The sequence below is a fragment of the Electrophorus electricus genome, chromosome 7, assembly GCF_041902795.1.
Source record: "Electrophorus electricus isolate QZ-2024a chromosome 7, ASM4190279v1, whole genome shotgun sequence".
In the NCBI taxonomy this organism is placed as follows: Eukaryota; Metazoa; Chordata; class Actinopteri; order Gymnotiformes; family Gymnotidae; genus Electrophorus; species Electrophorus electricus.
Window position 1 is genome coordinate 29,794,915 of NC_137503.1, and position 19,765 is coordinate 29,814,679.

General features: G+C 38.2%; 1 protein-coding gene across 1 annotated transcript; it reads left to right on the plus strand.

Annotated features, from left to right (window-relative positions):
- Positions 1-1,322: 1,322 nt before the first annotated feature.
- On the plus strand, positions 1,323-6,272 carry six6b (SIX homeobox 6b). The gene is made up of 2 exons (XM_027002973.2): positions 1,323-2,673; positions 3,775-6,272. The coding sequence occupies exons 1-2, from the start codon at positions 2,102-2,104 to the stop codon at positions 3,929-3,931; spliced, it is 729 nt and encodes a 242-aa protein (XP_026858774.1). The 5' UTR covers positions 1,323-2,101; the 3' UTR covers positions 3,932-6,272.
- The last annotated feature ends 13,493 nt before the right edge of the window (positions 6,273-19,765 follow it).

The window sequence follows — 19,765 nt, forward strand, 5'->3', positions numbered from 1 at the left end:
TCGCATCCCACCATAGAACTATATTTTGAGTAGCCTCTGCAGCAGATTCAGTTTAGGAACATGTCATCTTTAGTTTTCTGCAAATTAACAAGAACAACAGCAATAGCCGGAGCAACGACATGTTGTTGTTGTTGTTGATGATGATGATGATGATGATGATGATGATGATGGTGGTGGTGGTGATGCTATCCTAATCGTAATAGTCTGAGTAATATTTTACTGTTAATTTTAGGCATGTACATGTTTAAGACTCGTAGAGCTAGAAGATTTACTGGCCTGTAGCGGTGCTGAAATGGTCCCTGCAGGCTTATGACAGTCTGTTATTCGACTATCACGTGATTATATTTTAGGCAAAGGCAAAGTCAGCTCGCCTTAAAACTTGGTCAACGTAGCGTGAAATGTCAAAATCATCTATACTAATAAAATGACTAGAGATTTCGTTATTGTACCCCAAACAGTGGTCCAAAATAAAAACCACCAGAATAAATATGGCGCATGAAAATGAGCATTTTCTATGCACACAGTTTGATATCAGGAGTTATAGTTCATATATCATGCAAAAAAAAATGGTCGAAGGGCTTTCTTCAGTTGTGGATTCGTTCGTGAAAATAATATCATGGGCTTTCCGTCAGAATGAACTTTTCCACTGTGGCTAACCGTTAAATAATCTGACCAGACACATTAAATCATGTGTGCCATCTATCCGCTGTCTTACTTACCCTTAATCTTGCACACAAAGATAACGGTGGCTGATATTAAAACTGCTGAGCAGTGGCTGGTCAGTGATGTTCTCACAAGACGCGCCGACATCCGTTTTCATTCTATATTTTCAGTCTACAGAACTGACCAAATACGTACACCAGAAAAAGATGACAAATATATACACAGTATAACAAAGCTGCACGATTAGACCTATGTGGATATTTACTCACACGTGTTCGATTGCACTAAACGAACGAAGAAATGTATTTCAGAGCGTATCGTGTGGAACCACAGAAAGGTCGAGTGTGTGTGTGTTGTGTATCTAAAACAGTCAACAACTTGTATCTAATAACTGGTATTGTAAGCGGTTCTATACGCAGCTGGAAAATAACAAGGCAGAATGACTGATCTTCTTACAAACTAGATCCATGTTCCGTGCTGTAGCCTACAGTACTTTATTAAATTTGACCGACCAATGAATCGTTGCGCTTGACGGTCAGACGTCTGCTGCTCATTTTGTTTAATGCATAATTGAACGAATCTCATTTTATTTGTTTTCAGCCTCAGTCGGTCACTGTTATTCATTTTCAAGCATCGTTGATGCCTGCCTGGACAATTAAACAACAACAACAACAACAACAACAACAGCAAAAATGAATGACTTATTCTCATTGCCTACATCAGTTTTAATTTCGCAACTTTTCCTTGCCAATGTATTTTACTCAGTATGTATACTGCAAAAACGCTTCTACGCATGTATCATTTTGAGTGACAAATTGGCCATCGCTATGTCGTGTCAGTTATGAACTAGACTACCTTACATGACAGCTGAGCTCTACTTTTGATAGATAGGCTACTGTGTTGATGAAACAAGACGATTTATTCCGAAAACGGTTCTCGACAAAATTGTCCCTGAACGATTTTAGATAAACATTTAGGGTGTTCACAAAACGCAACCGAACACAATTAAATGAGAAGCAAACACAAAAAAACGTTGGTCGGAAATGTTTTCATTCTAAAAAGCGCTGTTGAGATCTGGGAGGTGCTGAAATCTATTTGCACTCCATTTCGCGTGATTCGCACACTTGACAGTGATTGACAGTAGTCCATGGAATCCACGCAGCCAATCTGCCAGGTCCAATAGAAAATCAGCCTTGGATAGGACGTCTTTTCCCTCCTCGAAATATCTCCGTTCTTGTGCTATATTCTCGTTCACTCGAGCTCTCGATATCGTCTACCAAGGCTGCTACGGTCAGTTAGAGCATCGTTTAACGGTTCATCTGCTGTCTCTGGGATTGTCTTTCCGCCTGGATTCGAGAGGGGGAGAGAAGACGAAACAAATCGCAAAATTGTGAGAACGAGACATAGCGAGGACTGGGAGAGGGAAACAGAAGCCTTCATGTTTCAGTTGCCAATACTGAATTTCAGTCCCCAGCAGGTAGCGGGGGTATGCGAGACATTGGAGGAAAGCGGGGACATCGAGCGACTCGGCCGATTCCTCTGGTCGCTTCCCGTCGCCCCCGCTGCCTGCGAGGTCCTTAACCGAAATGAATCGGTACTACGCGCCCGTGCAATCGTGGCCTTCCACACTGGGAATTTTCGTGAGCTTTACCATATTCTGGAAAACCACAAGTTCACCAAAGAATCCCATTCTAAACTGCAAGCGCTTTGGCTAGAGTCGCACTATCAGGAGGCAGAAAAGCTTCGAGGCCGCCCGCTAGGTCCAGTGGACAAGTACAGAGTGCGAAAGAAGTTTCCTCTTCCCAAAACTATCTGGGATGGAGAACAAAAAACTCATTGTTTCAAAGAAAGGACCAGACATTTGCTTCGGGAATGGTACCTCCAGGACCCTTATCCGAACCCGAGCAAAAAGAGAGAGCTTGCACAAGCTACGGGACTCACTCCCACCCAGGTGGGGAACTGGTTTAAAAACCGAAGACAAAGGGACAGAGCAGCAGCAGCTAAAAACAGGTGCGTTCTTAAAATGCGAAGTAATATGCCTTTTGTTCAGATGTTATTTCATGAACCATTTCACACGTTACATAATAAAAGCCGCTAAGCTTTGTTCACGTTGGAAGCGAGCTATAGCCATGTTTTCCAACAGATTGCACTCTTTTAGAGTGGTTACTATACTATCCATAGTTTCATGCTGCAGTAAACTACTCATATTTATTAAAAAAAAAAAAAAAACCGTAAATGAACAGTCGTTGTAGTTTGAAAGTCCAGGGTCTCCGTAACATCCAATTACTAAAATTTGCGCATTTTACGTTACTTTCAGAGCCTTATAATTAGGTATATGTGTGGACTACATTATAATATAGAAGCTTAGGCTAACTACGGAGTACATTTTGTTTCATAAAGTAGAATGCAACAAAAATAAATAAGCCAGTACCTATAACTGTATCTTAAATAAACAATTAACACTTTTTATGCTCTGGTGAGATACTAATCTGTTCGTGCTTTGGACCGATTACATCTGTATTAAGGTCATTCTACCGGAAGGTTAAGCGCCTGTTTTGTTTGCGGTGTGTCAGCTATGGAGATGCTATAGAGAGGTTAAGAAGGGGTTTCTCTGGAGTTATAAATCTACCCAATCTCCGAATAGTCCATTTTGCTCCAATAAATAGGCTAACTTAAACGAGGTATAATAAAAAGCCCCACATTAACATCCCCCCCCCCCCCCCCAAAAAAAACCCAAAACCACTAAGCACTGTTCACTATTTTTGGTTGCGCCAAGTAATGTGTAGCTGAACATTTTATGAACCAGGTTATGCGATTATTTCGCATGCTAAAGGTGGAAATTCATTGGCTTGTGCTGATGAAATTCTTCTGATGCTCTCGGTCTGTTACACTGTGTTCTTCCGGGGCATTCTGCTTATCTTATGATGAAGGCTGATGCTTTTTCATCACACAATGTTATGTTAGCATTGCACATATAGACAATACCCGAAACATCAAATAGATTTTGAAATTTATAGGCAATTGTTTTAACATTTGGATGGGGCCACCCAGGTATAGGCACTGACATTGATGTAAACCTTGTTACCAACCTCCCCACCCCCATTCCCAAAGATTACAACAACAGGTGCTGTCCAATGGCTCGGTTACTGGAGAGGACGGCGCCATGGATCGACTCGGAAACACATCTAGCCCAGAAGCTAGCCTCTCTAGCAAAGCTGCTGCCTCGGCCATCTCCATCACATCGAGTGACAGCGAATGTGATATCTAACGTCGCACCACGAGTCAGGAAAACGACGAGAAAATTAACACGTTACGAAGGAATTCGAGACAGACAATCCACAAGACAAACACGCACATCAGTGCCTGCCTTAACGTATCAAAGGCCGTGGTTTTTGTTATTAGATGATGGCTTCACACCAGCCAGGGATCTATGGGATGCTCTATCTTTAAAATGTATTCATCTTTTTCATAGCCAAGTATGAAACATACGAAGATGTGACACTGGAAAAATAGATAGCCGTCCTATCTGTGTTCAGATTACTTTTCTATGACGAAAAACCGGATGACTCAAGGAAATAAAAAAGTCAAAACATCTTTTTCGCTTTGCAAAGGACTTCATATTGAATCGACATTTTACCTCCCACGTTTTCTAAGATGTTTACGTATTAAAAATCGATGGTCTAATAGAAAAAGTTTGATTTGCTTGCTCATTTCAAGTCCGGTCATTGTTGATGTACATCGATGGACTTTTAGACTTCGCGGAGTAGTGGACGCAATGAATTAAGGACTTTAATAAAATGATTGATGATCAGCGACCTATTCTCATTAATACTCAAAATTATTATTATTATTATTATTATTATTATTATTATTATTATTATTATTATTATTATTGATGTTATTGTTGTTGTTGTTGTTGTTGGCATATACCTTTTTGGTATTCCTGCTCGCCCTAAAATATAAAATCGAAAGAAAAGGAAGTTTTTTTTTCCTGCTTGAGAGAATCTTTTCTTTTATCATTTTGAGGCTGAGCACTCAAGCGATTGAGTTCTTGTCTCCAGCAGCAAAGGCGTGAGATTAGCCTATGGAAACCGAGAGTCATTTGAGTTGCCTTATAGCCCTCGTCTACCTTAAAACCCGAAAGCACTTGCGGGGCATGTTGAAAATTGTGAACGCATTAAACCTGACACACATGGCTAAATCGCTTGAACCTTTGGCTCAGAGTTACTGAAAACAATGTTTAAATAGTGTATGGTTCAAGCACAGGACTGAATGGGTAAATGTGAGCTATAATCGCGTGTTCAACATGATAGCTTGCTGCGTGTCCGATTGCGTTGATTGCAGTGGTGTCAGCCTTGCGTTTCTTAATGTTCTCTGACAGCACAAGGTCAAGTAAAGGGCGGAGCGCCTTGATTTCAAAACGAGCAAGATACAAAAAGCCCTAGATATCCTATAATATTCACATGTAAATAGTATATCACACTGGTAGGCTATATATGGATACTATTTTTATGCTATGCTGATTTGATTGTATTGAACCAATTAATGCGTAATTTTTTTTAGAAATGCTAATTTTTCTAGAAATATCATTACACACGTAATTGCTCGAATTCATTTACTAATCATTTCTGTAATGCATTTAGGACTATGTGATAAGTGTTAAACAGTATTAGCTGCAACGTCTTTGCATAGCTTGTTATATAAGTCCGTTAAGTGCTACACTAATATACAATGGTTTTTGTTTTCTTTTTCCATGGTCAGGCTGGTAGCCTAACTTTAAAAATAAAATTGTTTTTAAATAACACCATCTTTACGCCCCACATCCGTGGCATACTGCAATTTACCCTAGATATTCAATGGGTCTATCCTAAACAGTTTTCTTCAAACTGCAGCCTTTTGTTTGCGCTATAAAGGCAATAAACGATCCCATAAGTGCACACGTAAGCAAACTCTGAAGATTTCCTGAAACCTGTAATTTTCGAAACTGGAAAGTTTCCACTTTAGCAGTATACACGCTGATAGAATATACAGCAGCAAGTATCATCAACCCAGAGCAGGCAAGATCACGCAGACTGCGGGTTAAATGTGTTCAAATCATGCAGACGTTTGCTTCTTTGTGTCGAATGCCCTAGAAGCCCTTATTGCAAAAGTTCCGTAACAATCCTTTGTATTTGTATATTGTTTTAATTTTTGTTATCTGTTAATTTAGCTCTGTCATTAGTCACTGCACGCCGAGAGCTTCATTTATGTTACCTTTGTTACTGGAATTGATGGCAGGCTGTGCACTTAAAATATTCTAACAAGTGGTAAACTAATTGTCAGTGCGACAATAGAGGAACGGTTCATTCGAAGTGGGAGAAGGAAGAAAGACGCTCCGTGAATTTGTACATGGACAAAAGCGAAGAGGTTAGCGGGAAAGAATGTTTCTGGCAGTCAATAAGGTTGTCAAACTGCTCAGCGCTAATCAACGGTAATGACGGGCTCTCGGGCCCCGCGAGAACAATAGCAAGCCCCTCGAAGTTCTGGGCGGATTAGGAGGAGGGTAGTCCCAATATTCTTTTAAACAGCGTATTGTGAAATCTAGTCTACACGACTAACTGTTCCAGTTTAAAAGATCCTGCTCCTAAATAATAATAATAATAATAATAATAATAATAATAATAATAATAATAATAATAATAATAATGATAATAATAATAATAATAATAATAATAATAATCTTCATCATCATCATATGTTTCTACCATTTTCCCTTAAACATTTGGAAATGATCAGCCCTGGAGATTCTCAAAAGGTACCGTAAAGTTAAAATAATCTTAAATGGCGGAGTCTTCAATGTAATACTTGTTCTACCATTTAAAGATCATCTGTGAGTTGCGATGCTTGTCGGAAACCCAGCCCAGGTCGGATAATTAGATTCATGTTGCTCATTAGCAGTTTCTTCGCCGTTTCTTTTTGTACTGATAGAAAATAATATCCAATAAAGTAATAATAATAGCACCGACAGCCTGCAAGAGACCTCACCAGTGCTAAACCATTTCTGGAATCATTATTTTCTATAAAAATATTTTTAGGTCTATTTTGACGCAAAAAACAATAGTTGCGAATATGACATTTTGTGCGAAGTGGAAACTAAATTTCAATTGTCCTGTTTTTTTTTTTTTTTTTTTACCTTTGTTTTTAGCTAATAAAAGGTATTTCTAAGTTCTCTGTTGTGGCCTGAACTGAAAGACCAGGGTATGATGAGAAAGTGTGCACTTATATTACAACGTTGAATTTCCAGATATTGATTAACGAGCCATTAACGATGAAGGCGCGAAAAATATGTAGACCTACTACTTTTCTGAAAACCATTGTTGCAGAACCTATTCGATTTTTTCCCTTAAATTCATCTAATAATCGATTAAGCATATTTTGGCCGCAACTATAGGCTAGAAACAATATTATAATTTTAAGTAACTATAAAGCTAATGCAGAAAGCACTGTACGTATTGCGATGTTTTAATGCTGCACCACGAGTTAGAAAACACTGGACACAAAGTCCAAAATTACTGTACATGTTTAAATTAAATGAAACACTGATTTTGTATTATTTTATAAGTGTTTATATACTGGTATTTCCCTCTTGTGTTAATATTACTGGTGTATTAAGGTGTCTTTTTCTAGAAAAGGTAACCATAATAAACACTGAACTATCTGAAGTTTCATAAAGACTAGTCTATATAATGATACACTATAAGCAATCATAAGCCTACAATGACCTACATCATATTTTAAAAGAATAAGAACTGCAATAATAATAATAATAATAATAATAATTATTATTATTATTATTATTATTATTATTATTATTATTATTATTATTATACTAGTAATAATTATTACTATTATTGGTGGTGGTGGTAGTAGTAGTAGCAGTACTGTTTATTTATTCGAATGAAACAAAAACGTAATTTCAAGGGTTAAGAGTCATGACAAACGAGGCACCTGTTTGTCAGCAAGAGCAGAGCACATGTGATTGAGAAGTGTCTCAGGAAACGTTCGTACCTTAACGTATAGCCGTAGTTTAAAACGTAGTTAACGGAGCTTTCGTCAAACTCACTCCTGTGACTGAACATAACCTATTATTTATTTGATATAACTATTAGACGATTTATTACACCGGTGTACTTAGTGTAGTTTTACACTATTTAGGTCCTAGTGTCAGCGGGAAGGCAAGTTTATAAGTACAAACATACACAGAGGTTATTCAAACTCCTAACACAGCTTTGATTACACTATTGAACTACCGATGGGGTCAGTGGTCTTCTACTGGAAATTGGCAGTCATATGATACCTGGATAAGCACAACCTTTTTTATACAAGTGTGCTAACATGAGACCCTTTCAGTAAGAGAACATTTGGAAACCATGGAAAATAGGCTACTTTTCTTGGAGCAGGCTAGATATAAATTAAGTTTCATTGTCTTTTTATGTTCATAAAAAGGGTACCTTTATGCCGACCTGTCAGTTTTAAACGGCACAGTTTTGAGCTTAATATCTGAATATGGGCCTAGTACATATTTGCTTCAATCTACATTAGGCCTACTAGGAGTTGTTCGTTCTCACTCCAGGAAATAATGCCTTCCAAATGTATCCGATTATTAAGCGCGTGAACAGACAACTGTCTTTTGCAGCAGGGTGACAGATTTGAACGTAATTACAATAGCCTAGTTTGCAACCCTCAGGTTCTCAAGTTGACCCATGGAGCCCTATTGCTTATATCTTCTCATCTTGGCAATCACATGACAAGCTGGCTGCTATAAGGCTTCACAAAGGCTTTTAAATGAGTATTAAATTTTGCCAGAAAAACTCATAACCTCACGAAAGAGTTTGAAATGTATAATAAATATAGTCAAACTATAGGCCCCTAGTGCTACATACACTTTCTTATGGCTTAATCTTTTGAAGAACATAAAAGGTTTATGGCCTTCCTGTAAGTGCCTCAGGTGTGCATAAGATAGCAGGCTCCACAAAAACGGTGTTTCACAATAAAAGGAGGAAAACCTTGAGTCGTTAGCATCATTGAAACTTACACCTGTTTAATTAATTCTGCACAGTTTAAGAATTCAGATCCTAATCACAAACATCAAGCATTAGATGAAGATGAAAAGCTAATTTCGACAAAATTTAAAACAGGCATTTCACAAGTAACGGAGATTGTATAAAATGGAGTGCTATCTTAATTAGGATATCTACGATCGTCCTTACAGAAGCTTGATAATAGAATACGTATATTGTGAGTATCAGAATTGTTGCTAAGATTTAACAGAACACGGAAAATGTTGGGTTGTTTTTAAATGGATGCAGGTTTTGTCAGTTGCATGTTGTTAACCAACCATTGTGGTCAAAAGCTGGCAGACTCGTGGACCTTAGAGAAACAAGTAATTCTCGACATCTACGCACAGAAATTAGGGTACCTGAAACCGAGACTAAGCTATTGGGTAAAAGAGAATTTTCTAAAGATTAAACAAACCAATTGCACTTCGTGATTATACGGCTTTTCTGCTCCGGTTAGAGTGCTATTATTCTACGTAACCTTTGTCAGGATGTGCAAGCTGTAAATCGGACAGGAATACGAAGACACGTCGGGCTCGCATGCTGTACAATTGTATTGTCAAAGTGCGCTCTCTGCTGTTGAAACTCATATTACCAGAACATAATTCTGGGTTTCTAATGGAAGTTTAGTTAAAATTCAAGCAGGCCTAAGTGACGTTTGCGAATGACACATTGCGATGTAATCTTAGGTAAGCACAAACGTGAGACATTTCGAAATGAACCTGAGTAGGTTTATATCGTACTTGTAGCTGTTATAATAATAATAATAATAATAATAATAATAATAATAATAATAATAATATTAATTTCGTAGTAGTTGTTGTTGTTGTTGTAGCAGTAGTAGTATATCGTCATAGCCATGACCTTAAATGTTAATTATTTGAATAGTTTAAATTCTGAAGTATATATGGTATATAAGGGGTCCTAATTGGGAGATTAGATTTCTTTAATTTACAGACATATACAGCTAATAACGCAAAGAGTAACCATCTCTATTTCAGCACCACGGCCAGAGTCAATGGAACATCGGCGTGAATGCCGTTCTGTATTATTGTATTCAGAAGGCAACAGCGTCTTATGACGCAACGTAGTCAGATCGTACTACACTTGGAGATTAAAAAAAAGCTTATGTAGCATCCTGTGTGTTAAAGCTAAGATGTGATTCGCTGCCTACATTCGAATTTTGTTGCCTACGATCCAGAATAGTTCACTATAAAAGGCGTTACGCTGTTTTTCAGGTTTTTAACGCTGTAAAGCTCTTGGGCGTTAGAATGACAAACGAATAGGCTTCCGTAGTCTAGCGACAGACGAATACTAGTGAATGGTGAGGGAGTACCTTTTTACTTTAGTCCAGCTATCTTTTATAAAGATATAATCACTGAACTGTTTAACTACATGTGAACTTATGGGAGTTGTCAAAAGAGCTTGAACGTAGAACTTGGAGGCTACAAATGTTTTGAGTGGCTTAGCCTAGTGCTCGTACATACACGGCTGCACCGAAGTATTTCTCAACAGAGGTCACCAAAGCCAAGCAGAAACCATGTCGAGAGCACCCAAAAGCTCACCATAATAACTTACTTCCTACATTATTTATGTAATACTGTTTTATGTGCTATGATATAAGACTTCCTACCACAAAGTGTACTATATTATTCATAGGTTACACTGAGTTGTAAATTTATTATGTAGACTTTCAGTATATGTCAGGGGCCATTTTACCCACTCTTATTATACTATACTCTTATTTTTGAATTCAACAGATTGTAAATTGGATAAATATTAAACATCAAGGTAAGATTCATTGAAATACACAATACACACCAAAATAACTAAATGAGTTCTGCATCTGACAACAATGAGACAGACCACAGCATATAACAACACTTTAAGGAAATGCCCATGTCATCCGACAACAGCGATTACGACCCTGTAGCAGTAGTATAATAGAACGTGAGTCGTCATAGGGATAGCGTGTGTAACCACTGAGTGTAATGCGTGGTGGCCCGAATGCCGAAGGGCGAGGGGCAGGACGCACAGACTTGAGCGACGTGGACGAACATTTATTTACACAAAACGACAACGGCACTCACACGTATTACAAACGCAGAACATGAACATATAATGGTTTATATTAAACAAACACGATGAACACGCAAATATTTAACAATGACGAATAGACCATTAACCTTACATTAACACGTTACATCAACAATGACCGACACTCTGCACACTTCGACATGGGTTTAAATACATATAAACAAACAAGGCGCAGGTGTGGCCACAAACAAACATCCTCCCACTACACGTGGCTGGCAAAACCACGTGACTCGCGGGAGCCGTGACACTGAGCCACCATTACCCAATGAAAAGTTGTGTAGAAATGAAGAAGAAATTCACATCTATCTGAACAGCTAGTTAGAGTGAAGAGGAAATGTTTGGGGTCAGAAATATGGGCCATCCCCTATTGCCATCTGTGAGAAACTCTTGGCAGATTAAGTTACTTTAGGTTAAAGCAACTAAAAGCAGGCCACTTTTACGTAACATTTCCTTGGTAGCTGTTCTGTTTACCTTGTGTCTCAACATCATTGTAATTCTCAAATGTTTAAAAGGTGTAACTTAACAGGCGCAACCTACTGCACTAAAAGAACGTGAAGTAGACTACTGGCTGCATTTCCGACTTTGTCTTCCTTGCACAGTTAGATTACAAGGACAATTCACTGACCTCATTACAAGCAACGTAATTAATTTGCCTGGCTTTAGGATGTATTTTGCATGCAGCCATTTATTAGCAAGAGTATGCAACACATCCACATAACCAAAATGATACACTTAATTGATGCACTTAGTTAGCACTAGTGCTGTTGACTAGCTATCTTAATAATGTTTATGAAACGCAGCCTTTTGTCTGTGTGTACATTTGTGATGTAATCTGCTGAAAGGATATAGCATTACTAAAGACTTCATTATGAGTCAACAGCTATTCTGTCACTTTAGAAAATATCTAACTTAATTAACAATATCCAACTATTAACTATATGTTAATTAACCAGCATGTGTTTGATATATCCAATGCTCCACCATCAGTCAACACTTACTCTGTAACGTTAGAGAAGCTTTAACTTTACTTGGGAAAATATGGATTGTGGAAAAGCTGAGATGAAAAACGGGGGCTGACGCTCCACCAAAAAAGGTCTAGAACTGCCCCTGGTATATGGCTAAATGAATGTAGCCACCTGACCATCACAACTTTATGAACTTGGAAGACACACCAATCTAAAGCCATGGGCGATAATGTGGCATTGGTCCCCGTTTACAGCAGTAACAGCCAACACTCTTCTGAGGAGGCTTTCCACAAGATTTTGATCTATGAGAATTCTTGCCCATTCAGTCAAAAGAGCACTTGTAAGTTCATGCACTGATGTTGGAAGGCCTGGTTTGCAATTGTTGTTCCAGTTCATCACATAGTGTCCAGTGGGGTTGAGGCCAGGGCTCTGTGTGTTCTACCAAACCAAACCCAGCTATCCACGAACAGGAAAGGACCTTCCACAAACAGTTGTCACAATGTTGAAAACATGAGTTTTCTAAAATGTCTTTATATGCTGTAGCATTAACATTACCCATCACTGGAGCTAAGGGACCTAACCCAAATCCTGAAAAATGGGTGCATTTCCTGATAACAATTAATCTTAGCAATTTATGAACAGCTTTAAGAACAACATAATTTACTAAGTCCAATTTTGCCAGTGTTTCCGAAAAGCCTTCTTAGTCTCCACATTTACAAAGGAGTTTTAAATAGTTCATTGTTGACTTCACTTTTGCATTTGTGCTGGAAAAGTGCAGCCCGTCCAAAACCAAACCATCGATTTACATGCATTTTCTCATTATTGTACCAGAAAATTATCATTAGGAAAATAATTATTATAAAAACTAATAAGTAATATTTATTTAAATTACTGTATTTAAATTTAAAACAGTATTTAAATTATGGGTATAAAAAATTACACTTGCAATTCCTACCTATCACATATCAAAGCTTATAAATGGGCGCACTATTCACCTTTCATGCATCAGTCAAGATGTTGGAAAGAACAATTGTTTTTTTCCTAAGCTACATACATGGTATAGGAGATAAAAGGATGCAAGCACAACATTTTTTTTAATTATTGTTGTATTTCATTATATACATTGATTTCTTGGGCATAAATACATTTTAGTAAAACTGGCACCCCAATAAATGCTTTGAAGTCTGTATTATGTTTATAAGAAAATCCCAACAACAACCACAGGTCACTTATCCCAAATAAATGTTCATGTATGTCACGGAACACTCCCCTCTCACAGTCACGTGGTACAGCCCGTCACGTGCAGTGGGAGTTTCTTGTTTGGAATCACACCCATGTTTGCACACACATGCACCTAGTTAGTGTTTGCTCTGTGTTTTATGTATTTAAACCCCTTTGGGTGTGTGAAACACTGTCGGTGATTGCCTCTGTTCACAGAACCATTGTTTGTGCCTTTGTTCAGTTTTAGTGTTAGTGTTTGCCGTTTACATTATATGTGAGTGCCACTGTTGTGTGTTAATAAACGTTTGTCACTGTCGAGGGAGCCTGTGCATCCTGCTCTGTGCCCTGCGGCACTCGGGCCGTTACAATTTAGTCAAAACCATTTCTTATCAATCGCCTTTGTGTTTCTAAGCCAGCCTGGTGAAATCCTTGCTTCCTTTTCCCCTGTTAATTAATGACAGGAGTGAGTAAGTAGCTTCAATGTGGATACCTGCTATCACCTGGTACAGCCACCCACAAATGCACCATCCCCTGCCACCCAACACACTCTAGAATTGGCCAAGATGTCATGAACACTGCCAGATCACTTCACCACAATGTTTGTAAAGAGGCCTTGGTGGTTACATATGACTTGCACATTCAACACAGAGAAGCCTTTATGGCAGATGTAATTAGAACTCAAGAGGCTAGAAGAGTGTGTGGGGATCAGTGTTCTGTCCACTGCACCACCAATTCCAGGAATGTTTCCAACTGTATGGAAACCTATTCTGATTTCATGTAGTGCATCCCTGGTGTATGTAGATGTTATGTTGTTGCATGGCACAGTAGTGCTTTATTGATAGCATACAAACATTTGGATACAGTATCTTAAATCCATCAGGGGCATTAATCTTATTTGTGTAAATGATTACTAACTAGGCTAACTGCAGGCATTTATTTGCAAAGAATACATTTATTAATGTACTACTACTATTACTACTACTACTACTAGAAAAATACATTTAATTTAAATTATTTCATTTAAATGTGTACATTAACAAATAATCTGTACTTCAATAAAGTTATGTTATATGTTTCACATGAATTAATTGATTTAAACCCTAGAATAAATTGAACCAAATTTATAATCTCAGAATTGAACTAAAAGATCTTCATAGTGGGAGGTTGTGACACCACCCAATAAACCATGATATAGACAACCAAGATAATTTAATACTAAGAACATACTAACTACATAATTCAAGCTAGTAGCTTTGAGGTTTCTGACATTGGATGTAGTGTAAGCGATGCAATAAATCAATATTAACTTCATGATTTTGTGTTTGCAAAGACAAATGCGCTGTTGCTGAGTTTAGAACCATTGCAAACCAGCACAAAATTGGTGTCCTCTGTCCTTTTTGAGGTAGAACTGCACATGAACATCAAGTTAAGAAGTACTCAGTGAGTTACAAATGGGTCAGAATACTCTTAAGTTATGAATGAGCTCTACATTAGCTACAAGGTGTTTGGGGAAATGCTCGTAAATTTAAGAATGTTCTTAAAGTATAAGGTTGCGAAGAACTTAGTGTTAGGAATGTTTTGCAAAACCCACCCAGACCCATATCTGTATCCCTCCGCCACCAAACATCACTGTTAGCAATGTGCATTCTTGTAGGTAGTGTTCTCCTAGTGTTTACCTAAGCGCAGATTTGTCCATCAGACTGCCAATAGTGAAGGGTAATTTATTACTCCAAATAACACATTTCCACTGCTCCAGAGTCCTGAGGCAGCAACAGTTATACAAGTACTATACAAGTAAGAATTGAGAAATATAAGAATTCCTACTGCTCATTTCTCCCAGATAACCTCAAACATCATTTCATATACTTAATTAATGGACACAATTTAAACAGGTTGGAAGCTGGGACATTACATTTGGTTTTTCCCTTCAAATCTTATTTCTCCAGGACCAGTTCCTTCATATTTTTCACCCTTTTCTTAAAATACAGATGTGTTGCCACAATGGGCAAGCAGATTAATTAATTGCGCCGTGAATACAAAAACCTAGACCTGACAATGTTTGCATTTTTTAGAATTTAACCGATGTATTAGGGTGGTGGTGGAATAAATGGTGATTAGGTAAATAACTTGCCACTAGAGGGCAGCAAATTCTACAAATAATTTAAAAAGATATGCTGCGTTGTTTGGAAAGTCATTGCAATACTTATTATAACCAGCAGGAGGTAGTCTAATCGTGATTTATTCTAGTATGACAACGTGCCTGGTTACTCAATCTCATAGCCATATTAGTTGGTGCTTTTTCTGATTTTATATTATTTTCATTCAAAGTTAATTTCATTTCAGAATTCAGTTCATAATTAATTTCATAGTGTACCATTAATAAAATTAATTTTTTATATATATATATATATATAATCCTGGAACACATCCATGTGCAGTCATATGTATTCCATAAAGAAAACAATATTTCATATAGCCTTGCAAATCTCCTCAGCAGACTGTTCTTTTTTCAGAGTGCAGGCCTCCTGTGTGCGCACAAATGTACATGCAGAGAGAATGCATATTAGTCTACCTTTGGAATAAAGGTAAGGTAACCAGGGTCCTTTAGATAGGTGACCTAGGGGCAATAATAACCTGTGCAGATAACAGCATGGAGCTGCTAGTCTAGGTGGCCTGTGTCTGTCCCTACCCAGGGTGTATGGCAGCACATGAACGATGCAGCGACCAAATCCTGGTGATGAAACTGACTGCTTTATCCTCCACTGCTATTGTTAGGTTGCTGTAGCAAATTTGAACTTTAGCTCTTTAAGAGAAGCACATAAAACATTTTAGACTTTCATAACATATAAACTGACCAGTTTTCTTATTAATCTGATAGTTTCAAAATGTCTAATCTAATTTACATACAGATTGATGTAACAATGGTGTTATTATTGATTAATAAATACAGTTAGAACATCATTTTTATTGTTCATTTACACATGTATAATGGTGTTTAATTACAAATTTATAAACCCAATAAAATGACACTATTTTAGAGGTACTTATATGTGTTCAGAGTGAACAAAACAAAGGAGTTATATTAGGGTTCTTACTAGGGTTATTACTAGGGTTATACTAGGGTTATTACTAGGGGTATACTGGAGTTATTACTAGGGTTATTACTAGGGGTATACTGGGGTTATTACTAGGGTTATACTGGGGTTATTACTAGGGTTATTACTAGGGTTATACTAGGGTTATTACTAGGGGTATACTGGGGTTATTACTAGGGTTAATACTAGGGTTATACTGGGGTTATTACTAGGGTTATTACTAGTGGTATTACTAAGGTTGACTACTATCTTTCTCAGGTTTTTGCACCCGACACGCAGAGGTCCTACCACCTTGCAAACAGACATGATGCAAAGTGATCAATGTGTCAATATTTTTAACTTATAGCATAATAATGGGCCTGAGTGAGATCAAGACATCCATATCTGTTATCCATAAGTGTAGCTATAGTAAAGTTACTTTAGAAATGTCTGTGCATCACTGTTGAATTAATAGTCTTCATGCTTGCATTGTTCTGTCATAGTCTATAGCAAAAGTGGTCCTCGTGGCAAAAGAAAAAGTCTAAATCGTGTTTCTTTGACTGGCCCTGTAATTTCATGTGCATGTATGACGAAGGATGCTGACCCGAAGTATTGCAGCAGAGGTCTTATAAATAACTCTGGTCTCTGGTTACTGCAGCTGCCGCCGTGGATAATACGTGCTCCTTGCGCCTCTGTGAGGGCGCTTGGTAAAACCCAGCAGGGCTTGGTGAACTCTTGCCCAGCCAAGCCATTCGTCACAGACCAGACTAGAACATACCACATTTCTGAAGAAAAAAAACACAGTTCCAGGCTATAGCGTTATGTTGTTGTAAGTTGTTGCAGCAATATAATTTAAGGATTCTTATCAAATGTTCTAACTTACAAATCAGGGTGAGGTATAGTAATTAGATTACTGTGTGTTTCAGCAAGACAAACCAAGTGATAAACTTCATCAGCTTCATTTTCTACCCTATATTTGTGCCTCAGCTTTTTGCTTGCTAGATGTGACCACTCATTTTTTGTAAAGAATGCTTGCCGCTTCACAACGGAATGTTTTCCCATGTCCCCGAAATTGAAGCTTAGCCTACAGTGTGCCTCGGATGTTGGCCAGGGTGTGCTAAACCCCAACCGCCTTCCAGTAATTGCGGTAGGGGGCTCTAGTAAATGTAGGCCGAGCTGCTGAAACTCTTCACTTGCCCCCGTGATCCCTGGCATCAGATGAGCAGAGAGTGCGACGCAAGCAAAGGCAGCTAAAGATGGGACCTTTCCAGCCAGGCCTTGAACGCTACAAGTTGTCAGTAGCTCAGAGGTTTATCCCTGAAATCTTGCAGGATTGGCTCCCATAAGAACACCTGCCAGAGATTCAGTTTACATGAAAATGCCAGACAAAACTTGATGTAGTGACTCAAAGTGTCCCGTGTTGCCTAAGATTACAATGTGATGCCGGGAGGAAGGAGATTTGTTCTTTGTTATCAAGAGGTGCCTGGACCTGTTATAACTAAGAAAACACAAAAGACATCAAAGGTGTTGGCTTTTTTAACCTCATCCTGTGATTCTGTGCTGCCACTCACCCTGTCTCTACCCTCCCTTTAGCCAGACGTGCTTCAGTGGAGCATGAGCACTGCTGTCAAGTCCTGAGTGACTACACAGAACAACAAAGTATGGGGAAGGGGGCAGGTGTGTGTGTTTAAGTGTATGTACGTAAGTGTGTGCATGTGTGTGTGGAGGTGGAGCGGGGTGAAGTAGCCTGGATGCTGCCCTGGGCATGCATCCTGCTTGTGCTCGTACCTACTCTTCCTACCCTGGTAGCATGTTTTAATCAACTTGTTTTGAGATCTCTCTCTCTCTCTCTCTCTCTCTTTCTCTCTGTTTCACCCTTCATTTTTCCATCCGTCATCTGCAAGGTAAAAAAGACTCTAAGCTGGTTTGAGAACTGCTTTTGTTTCAGTGCAAGCGTGGGGGTGGGGGTGGTGGGGTTGGTGCAGCAGGATCGTGTTTCAAACTTTCATTTCCTGAAATGTTTGAGGGAACATCCAGGGTTTTATCAGTGCCCGTTACACTGAGACTGGGAGAGAGAGGGCAGGACTCAAGTTACCTGGTCCGTCACTCAGCTATCAATAGACTAGCAATGTTCTCATAGCTGAGACCTGGGAGATGGTATTCATCTATAACTACTAAAATTCCTCCTTTCCAGATGCACACTTGCACACACACGGATGCACATAATATTCACATAATATAGTTTGTATTATTGACATAATGCATATTCTATTCAGGTTCTGCTCCAGTCCAAAATACTAATGCAGATTTTGCAGATATGAACAGATTATATAAACATGTCTCAGCACCTGCATACAGCACTGTGCATATTCTGAGCTCTTTAGAGCAAAATCATATCTGCACTGTTATGTTAGGCATGGCAACTTGTGTACAGTGACTATACACAGTGTAAGATATTATGACAAACCAGCTCTATGAAATGTGTCTTCTCCCACAATGCACCTCTTCATTTGTTTTAATCATGCGTGTCTGCACCTCAGCTCTGCACAGGAAGAGCTGTCACAGCTACATGACTAGTGGAATCCCATCATACCTTTGTGGGTTTTAGGGTTGTCTGTCCACATCCAAAACTGAATAATGAGGTACTATGACCAGTAAGTATACTAATAAAACATTTTTGTTTAATTGATAGCAAATTGAATAAAAATATATATAATTTAATATTATATAATAATAGCAGTAGTACCTGTATGTTAATAGCTATAATAATACTGAAGGACTATAGTAGCCAATAATAATAATAATAATAATAATAATGTTCTGCTATATTATTGTAAAAGACCCACCTATTTAAATGCAGAGAATGGCAACATATGGTAAAATAATGCAGAATTATTCTAATGATCTCTACATAAACAATGTTTTTCTCTGTGTGAATGCCAATGAATGAATGCTTGAAAGAAGTATATGACTGATCTCTCCTTCTGTGTCCTTCAGAGCTGGTAGAAGGGGTTGCAGCAATACACCTTCATTCAGTAGAAGGGAAAAACCATAAACACTGGTGTTAGATCTCAGTATACCTATTATTACTGAACCATAAATGTGAATTCCCTAACTGGTTAACTGGGATTTTCAGATGGTACATTGAGCACAAAATATGTTTTATTTATACATGATGTGCGTGTTTGTGGAGAAGGAGTCAGGTTTCAGTGATGCACACAGAAAAGACATGGCTCTTGGAGGTCAATTCCTTGCTAAGTGATGAAAGGTAATTGTTTATAAGATCAAGCTTGCAATGCATCACTTATTGTAGTACACTGGCTACTATTACTTCATATAGTAGAGCTGGTTCAAACACACAAACACACAATTGGCCTTAAAGTGTACACAAACCATATCATCTCCTTTCTCTTTTATACCCGAAAATGACATTTATCTTAATGGCTTATCTGGCTTCAATTATAGAGTTACAGCGCTCTTCAACCTGTTGTGCCACGATAGCAGGCTTTTTTCTTTTTTTAAAAAATTCCACCAGAAAATTATTTATATATTTTTAAAAATAGGTTGTGTTAGGAAATATTAAGATATGCTGAAATCTGCCCAAATCGCTACCCTATAGACACGAATTGTCACATGCTTAGCCGACGCA

Coding starts and splice junctions, on each gene's coding strand:
- six6b (XM_027002973.2), top strand. CDS start 2,102: ATGTTTCAGTTGCCAATACTGAATTTCAGTCCCCAGCAGGTAGCGGGG. Junction 2,674..3,774: donor GCAGCAGCAGCTAAAAACAG/GTGCGTTCTTAA, acceptor CCATTCCCAAAG/ATTACAACAACAGGTGCTGT.